Source organism: Sinocyclocheilus anshuiensis, unplaced genomic scaffold (genome assembly GCF_001515605.1).
Source record: "Sinocyclocheilus anshuiensis isolate Anshui unplaced genomic scaffold, SAMN03320099.WGS_v1.1 scaffold1571, whole genome shotgun sequence".
NCBI lineage: Eukaryota > Metazoa > Chordata > Actinopteri > Cypriniformes > Cyprinidae > Sinocyclocheilus > Sinocyclocheilus anshuiensis.
The window spans coordinates 436,196-444,909 of NW_015551107.1; the positions used below are offsets into that span (position 1 = coordinate 436,196).

General features: G+C 36.8%; 2 protein-coding genes across 5 annotated transcripts in view; both read left to right on the forward strand.

Annotated features, from left to right (window-relative positions):
• LOC107662933 (LIM and cysteine-rich domains protein 1-like) overlaps window positions 1-8,714 on the forward strand; it is a 360,255-nt gene that overhangs the window by 189,115 nt on the left and 162,426 nt on the right. The window lies entirely within an intron of this gene.
• Window positions 1-8,714, forward strand: part of LOC107662921 (protein TASOR-like) — a 58,769-nt gene that overhangs the window by 34,065 nt on the left and 15,990 nt on the right. For 2 of the 4 annotated variants that reach the window (XM_016453055.1, XM_016453052.1), the window contains 3 exons: window positions 870-920; window positions 3,014-3,140; window positions 4,142-5,151. In XM_016453055.1, the coding sequence (XP_016308541.1) occupies window positions 870-920; window positions 3,014-3,140; window positions 4,142-5,151 (1,188 nt within the window). The remainder of the gene's footprint in view (window positions 1-869; window positions 921-3,013; window positions 3,141-4,141; window positions 5,152-8,714) is intronic. The other 2 variants (XM_016453053.1, XM_016453054.1) reach the window with 1 other exon arrangement.

An 8,714-nucleotide genomic window follows, 5' to 3' on the forward strand; every position in this document is an offset into this window, starting at 1 on the left:
GATGTAGAATCGGTGGGCGGGGCTAAACAGGCAGAGATGTAGAGGAGGTGGTGCTTATCCACACTATTAAATCGTAGAGTGGCACATTCCACAAGCTGTTGTTTTGGCAGACTGCCTTCAATATTAGCTGTTTTTAGACTAACAAGAAAGTTTTGATTTCTGAAACTTAGTTGTTGTTTAAAACTTAGTATTTTTTATAGCACAATGACCTCTTAAATGTCAAAAGATCAAGGGAATTTAGTTTTCTCAGTTCATGACCCCTTTAATGATTATTAGTCCACCTGAAAAATATTTAGTTTGGGGCAGCCCTAATATTAATTGAACTTGTACATTCTGTTGTCATCCCAAACCTGTGAGACAATATCTTAGAGACTTATTATCTTATATCTTAGAGAGATATTAAGATCTTGGAATGTTTAGAACAATAGTCTGTCAAACTTCAAAAATGACCAGAATAGTCAAGCTTATGCATTATATATAGTTTTTTTTAAAGATATATTTTGAGTGACGAACAGAAAAGTTTTAAAACCGTTCATTATATTTAAAAGAGTGCCCCGAAAATTGTTTAAAAATTCAGCCTTTGTGTTCCTCCGGGGAAAAAAATCATACAGGTTTGGAATGACTTGAGGGTGAGTAAATGAGAACAGAATTTAATTACTTTGGCTGTAAATAGTTTGATAATGTTGATGCAACAGGTTTGTGACATGCATACTTTTAAGGAGAGGTTAGTGTAGAAATTTAAGGGTAGAGTTTGGGGTGAGAGGTTTTCAAGAAGGGTAGATGCCATTCTGATGGTCTAATGTTGACCAAATTGCTTTCCCAAAGTGTCAGGAAAAAAAGCTGTTAGCTGAAGTGCTTGATTTTCACAGAAAAAGCGTGCAACAGGCTTCGTAGAGAAGACGCAGGTGAAAAGAGGAAAGGTGGGTGAGCGTTTGTGGCAGAAAGAGAATCTCATGCAGGTGATGGGACGAGAAGTTGCATTGTGGCACTAAACAAATGAAAAAATGCTTTTGTCGTAACATCATGACATCAGATATCTTCATAAAAATTCTCTATAACACACTTGTGTGCTACAGTTCATATAAAGATGACTTTATCTTGAATCATACACTCTGGCTATGTTTGGAATGGCATACATTGTGTGCAATTACGTAACCATAAGCATTTCAGAGAGTAGAATGTAAAATGGTAATTTAAACGCGATGCCATAATTTTACAAAACATTGTCTTGTGCTTTAGCTTGAAATCATCAATCATGCAGTGCTCATACTGTTACTCCTAAAGCCAGAGAGGAACTATATGTGACCCTGCAGCACAAAAGCAGTCATAAGTAGCACAGGTATATTTGTAGCAATAGCCAACAATACATTGTATGGGTCAAAATGATCCATTTTTCTTTTATGCCAAAAATCATTAGGATATTAAGTAAAGATCATGTTCCATGAAGATATTTTGTAAATGTCCTACCGTAAATATATAAAAACTAAATTTTTGACTTAACTTTTGATTAGTGAATGCTTAATTTTTTATTAGTTTTCTGTGAATGCATATGCATTGCTAAGAACTTTATTTGGACAGATTTAAAGGCGATTTTCTCAATATTTAGATTTTTTTGCATCCTCAGATTCCTAACAAACCATTCATCAATGGAAAGCTTATTTATTCAGCTTGCATAAATCGCAATTTAAAAAAATTGACCCTTATGACTGTTTTTGTGCTCCAGGGTCACATAAATAAATGAATGTGACTAAACATGACTAATGCACAACTGACAGTCTGGAATACACAAGCAGACGAGTGGAGCGATACAAACAGTGCTGATAGACCGTTATATCATCACTCTTGGGATGCTAGTCAGTCAGTTTGTTCTGCATCTTTCATTTTCAGATGCACGTGACTTTTTCATTTTTCACATGATTTTTGTTTTTAAGCTGATTGAAAGCTTCTGCTTTGACAGTTCGTCCATATGAAAAATTCTTGAATAATATAAGATGGATATCAATGCTGATTAGTTTCATAATATGAAAGTAGCCCATTATAAAACATAAAATAGGTACATGTATTTATCATATGCAGCTATGTAATAGAGGAAAATTCTTTCCTTATTTATTGGAAATATACTCACAACATTTTTGTTGCCATTTACGTAATAAATGGCTTTTATATATGTGCACCTGAGTAACAGTGTTGACAAACTGCTCTGTTATTCTGAACACCAGTGATGTTGCTTTTATGCAACAATGCTGTAACTTAGGGGATATATAATACTAATGTACAAACATGAAGTATAAGAATGCATTGTTTGTTTCTTCTTCTTTTTTTTACTTTAAGGCAGCTCAAAGGTTATTGCACAATTAAAACCCCTTTTTATTTTTATATGTCTTTACTCAAATAATGACTCAAGAAAAAGAGCTTCTGATTCAAGCACGCTGCATCTTATACAGCCTTCTAAACAGTGTGCTCTAGTGCTATACTGCACATTTTGGCAAATGTAGCAGGTCATCAGGTATTCCATGCATAATGAAAATCCACATACTGTACTCGTCACAGTATATATTCTGTGTAGTAGTGTGCTGTTCCTTTCATAGCCAGTGTTCGGTGAATGTAGAGCAGTGAGTTGTTCCGTTTCCTCACCTGCAATTGAATTTATGTAGTCTATTTACAGAACAAAACAGAGCAGATGAGTTAGAGTTAGGGTTGCAAAAAGGTGGAACATTTCCAGTAAATTTCGGAAACATTCCAGAAATTTTGGAAACTTTCCAAGATTTTTTTGAATATTCCAGGGATTTTTGGAAAGTTTCCGGAAATTTACCGGATATTTTCCACCACTTTGCAACCCTAGTTAGAGCACTAGAATACTACTGCATATGATTTATGCTCTTTACTTAAATGACAGTTGCCAGTTTTGCATCTAGCCAAAAGTATTGTTTATGTTTATGTATTTATTCATTCATTTGATTTAAAGAGTCCTAAACTCTTGGTGGTGGTTTTGACAATGTTTTTGCCGTTTCAGGAGGAGACCGCAGGTAGTTTGAGTAGTTTAGAAGCATTTAGCCCTTGTTCAGATTCTGGAGGACAGCAGCGTGGCGTTAACCTGCTCGGGGAAAAGACCATACCATGGGTGCTGATTCCCATCACAGGTAAACTCACTTCATATGATGTGAAGAACAGTGCAGGTCAACAAGTAATCCCTCCATTTGTTCCCTCTTTTTTTCTTATTAGCATGCATATTGACCGTTTATAAAGCGCACATTAATGCCTTATTCTGCATGACCATATTCTAGATCCCTTAACCCTACCCAATACCTAAACATAACTACTACAACAACTACCTTACTATCAATAAGCAGCAAATGAACAGTTAATTGAGGGAAAACTCTTAGTTAATAGTGAATATGATCTGTATTCACTAATCTAATGTCTATACAAGTTCTACCCTAATAAAAGACTAAGAGAAACTCAGCATTTTTCAGTTTGGAAGCTGCATTAACGTATTTGAGGGAGAATTGGAGGGAGTCTTAATTTGTGATCTCTGTAAATCAGAGTTGTATTAATTTGATGAGTGGGTTCAGTATTCTGTTATGTATCTGTTCATGTATGTAATGCAATATGGCAACACACATAACGGTGTTTCCAGAGAATGAGCACTACACCAAGATTGTCCTCGTGTCAAAAAAATTAAAATGTAAAAAGTAGTGCTGTCAAACGATTAATCGCGATTAATCGCATCCAAAATAAAAGTTTTTGTTTACATAATATATGTGTGTGTGTTGTGTATGTTTATTATGTATATATAAATACACACACATACAGTATATATTTAGAAAATATTTCCATGTATTTCCATGTCTATATTTATATTCATATAATTTATATTATAAATAAATGTATTTAATATATGAACATAAAATTTTTCTTAAATATATGCATGTGTGTGTGTATTTATATATACATAATAAACATACACAACACACACACATATATTATGTAAACAAAAACTTTTATTTTGGATCACGATTAATTGTTTGACAGCACTAGTAAAAAGTAAACCTCAGTAATTTTCATTGCATGCCAGTTGTTTGTAGTTCATAAAAATACGAAATACTTTAAAGAATCTGGATTTTCTCAATTGCTTGCTTAGGTCTGAAAACGGAGAGATATTCCCAGAGACAGATGGACTATCCTGAAGATCCACGCTTCGTTCAGAGCCCAACCGTGTCTACACACGCCATGCCTGACACAAAGGACCTGTCCCCTCCCTACCAGCCAGACAGCAGCAGCACAGCGGTGGATCTGGATGTGCAGACGGCTACAGAGGTTGAGGATGAAGAGCCCGTCGCTCCGGCTGTGGCCACCGAGTGTCCTGCAGACGGCAGCGGTTTTGACCACATAGTCGATGAGCTCGTCTCTGGCTTCTCCAGTGAGGTGGAGCAGTTCTTGAGGGCCAAACGTATTTATTATGTTGCTTGCTCCAGCACTCAGGGCTCACGAGAACCGCTTCAGACTCCAGCTGTGCCACTTTCCAATTACGTGTCAAACTACAACACTCCGTTTCCCGTCAGTAGCTACATGAGCTCTTTCCACGACAGCCTGATGATGTTCATTGACCCTCAGCACATCAGTCGATACCCCGGAGCTCAGGAAGATGTGACTTCCTCCTCGTCTGTTGCAGAAGTTCCTTCAGATGTCCCTGATACGTCCTCCAGCTTTAATCCGTGTGCTTCCTCGTCTTCCAGCAACACCTTTGAGTCATCTCTGACACCATGTTCCCCTTCTAATGCCCTACCTGAGCCGATGACGCAGCCTCAACATCACTCAAGTTTGCCCGACCCTCATCTCCAGCAGACACCCCAGCAGATGTGGGCTTTAGAGCAGGACTCGGTGACCCAGAAGACGCAGGAAGCAAACGTTCCTCATGATCTTCATGAGATTAATGGTAGTCTGGTTGCTGAGACTACGGGAGCTGTGGAGGGTCAAACGGACGCCTCGATGGGACACGCTCATTCTGCCATCAGCAGTATCATCGATCAGCTGCAGCCCGAGGTGATCAGTAACCTGGTGGAGATCATCAAAGGAGTTCAGAAGAACATCGGCTACTTCTACATCCATTCCACGGATGAGGAGGAGAGTGACGTCTGCTGGGAAATTAAGGTACATGTAGTGCTGCATTGGCTCTTTGGCCTTGTACAAATCCATAGCTGCGGGAACATATGTGACCCTGGACCACAAAACCAGTCATAAGGGTCCATTTTTTTGAAATTGAGATGTATACATCATCTGAAAGCTGAATAAATAAGCTCTCCATTGATGTATGGTTTGTTAGGATAGGACAATATTTGGCCGAGCTACAGCTATTTCAAAATCTGGAATCTGAGGGTGCAAAAAAATCTAAATATTGAGAAAATCATCTTTAAAGTTGTCCAAATGAAGTTCTTAGCAATGCATATTACTAATCAAAAATTAAGTTTTGATATATTTATGGTAGGAACTTTACAAAATATCTTCATGGAACATGATCTTTACTTAATATCCTAATGATTTTTGGCATACAAGAAAAATCGATAATTTTGACCCATACAATGTATTTTTGGCTATTGCTACAAATATGACCCAGCGACTTAAGACTGGTTTTGTGCTCCAGGGTCACATATTTTATCTGGGGGGTGCTGGGGGGGCGGAGCTTGATGTTGCAGGGTGGGGCCGCTGTGTTGTTATACAGCCTAAACACTTATAGATGAACATACAAATGAATGAAGACAGAGTTATATGAGAACGATATTTGTGATATAAACAATAGTGCTGCACGATTAATCGAATGCGATTGTCAGTAAAGCCGGTTCTGTAATCAGTAGTAAATCTCCATCACCTGCTTTCAGATGGAGCAGCATTCACTGACAAGCTACGCAAAAAAATCCCAGACGATTTAATTGCACGATAATTAAATCGAAGATATTGTTTGCGCTAATGACAGCTGTTTGCGTAGCTTCTCAGTGAACTACGGCTCTGTGTAGTAAATGCTGCTCCATCTGAAAGCACGTGAAAATTCCACATTTAATAACATGTTTTTACTCCAAACTCACTTTATAACGTCAGTCGAGTGTTTGAAATAAATCCTTCTGTGAGATGATGTGGCTTCTTACACATAATAAGGCACGCAACATTTCATAGTATTCTAAGCAGTGATAAAGGCATTGCATTATTATATACTTTATTACAATGAAAATTATAATAAGAATTCTAATCAGAACTCAGATAAACCATATATTGTCGTAGTCGTGTGTTTATTAGTCACGTTGAATCAATGAAAGCAGTTAAATGTTCTGTTTATTCAGCTAGTGTTATAGGGATTTCCTGGGTTTCTTCTGCGGGGCGTATTTGGAGTTTCTCTGGCCTTTGGATGGAGATTTACTGCTGATCGCAGAACCGTGCTTCACTGACAAGATGCGCATGACAATCGCAGCCTTTGCCTAATCGCAATTGCGATTTATCGTGCAGCCCTAATAAACAATTATATTTTTTCTTTAGTATTGTATTATTTTCAGGGGATTTTACTAAATAATAACCTCTAAATTATGCACCATTTATCATCTGCAATACCACGGTGTAACCACTAGATGGTTATATAGCCCTATATATAAATACATATAAACCGTTTGCAGAAAAAGTATGTGAGAGCGTTAAGACAAAAAGCACATGTATTAGGTTATTTATGTGGATATATTTTCAGGAATTTTTAAAGACTGCTTTTAGTAAAAGTTGACATTTAATTGTTGATTTGAAGTGTCAGTTATTATTATTGCAGTCAAATCTGCATTTTGTTACTCACACTAGCTATAGTGTGATCAGTCGCACGAAAGTCATCAATAAATATTGGTTCAGTGTTGCATATCATGAACAGAGATGGTTTGCGGTCAAGTTGTCTATCTCTGCATGCAATGAGTGACTGGCAAATTCAGATTCAAGTAGGTAAAAAGGTTTTACAAAGCATTGACAGCACTTCGAAACAATGGTGTTGAGCATTATGAAACTGAGGCTAAGCGAATCACACAGTGATTGACAGTGCTCTGATCCAATGGCCAAAAAGCTCTCTGATTCAAATCATCAACATATAACAATGAAATAATCTTTAGAGTTATTTAGAGTAATTTTATGAACAAATGTAGAAATTGTAAAAAATTCAAGCCGTGTCATGCTATGTCGAAATCCATTTTTTGCACATATCCGATTGGAATCCGATCATAGTTAGCAAGTGTGAACCGATTAAAAAAAAAAAAAAACATTTTGAGCTACATTCATTTCTGGAAATCCGTTTCAGTCTGACCGCTCAGATCGGATTTTGCACAGCTTTTTCACATTCCCGCGCCACGTAAATTGTAAACACGAAATCGCTCACTCGTTCACTAATTATTGTAGTGTATGGCAGTTGATATCAGAAAGGAGTGAACCCAATGAAGTGAACGGTAGAAATTTGTCAAACGGTAGAGATTTTGGACTATCGTCTCTATCGCATGTATGTGCTTACGTCAAGTTGCGGTGCGCCGTGGTCACGAAAATCATTTGCACACATTTTAAGCATTGCGGTATAAAAATGAGTGATTTTAAGCCGTTTAAATGCAAACTACAGCACTATATGCGTGACTGTTTCTGAGTGCTGTCTGTGCACATGAATCTGCTGCTCATAGTGCCATGAGTATTTTTGTTGCTTTATTGGCCTTGAAGGGTTAAATACACATATTTATATGTTTGAGTATCCTCGTAAACATTCATTTAGGTCTTAAGTGAAAGCAAACCGCTGAAAAAGAAAACGTAATATAAAATAAAATTATATTAGATCCAAGCAGCTCTTAAAATGACAGCAGTCTAATATTCCTGCTTCTGTCGTTCATGTTAATCAAACAAAAGAAAGAAAATCTCTCACTGCTCTTGACTAAATCACTTTTGTAACTTTAATAATAAGAAATGGAATTTACACCGTGAAAACCATGCAGTGTCTTTGATTAATTTATACAATGTATGTTAGGGATGGGCGATAAATTCTGGTATTTATTGCGATAACGATATCAATGACAATAATTCAGGGAATCGTATGCATCCACTAAGAGACAAAAAAAAATCATTTTTATTTAGAGAAAAGTGTCGTCTTTCCTATTTTTACCCTGGTGTTGTGAGCATTACTGTGTACACATGTAATGTAATGACTATTTCATACTGGAAGCCGGTGGGCGCCCTCGCGCAGAAACTCCTCATATGCATCACAGAACTATTAGCACTGAGACGCTCCAGGAAATCCCTAATATGGACAAAGTAGGGGTGTGACGAGACACTTATCCCACGAGACACGAGACTGGGTTCACGAGAACGAGACGAGATGAGATTTTTAGACTTATTTAAAGAAATCCTCAATGATGAAATATATAGGGAAAAATAGTCTTTTATTCAACTGAAAAACACAATGCAAAAAAGTAGGTGCATTTTGAAATCAACTTGTACTTTATGAAATTAAACATCTATTTTAATACATTTTATGCAGTAATAAACAACATGTAAACACTGCAAAATGTTTTGCCACAAACTCAACTGACACAAGTAATTGCACAAAAATTATAAATAGTATAAATAAAAATAAATAATAAACAACACAAATATACCTTTAAAGTGAAAGTGAAGCAGTCAGTCAAGTTCACATTATTTAGTAAACTGATTTCCACTTTAAT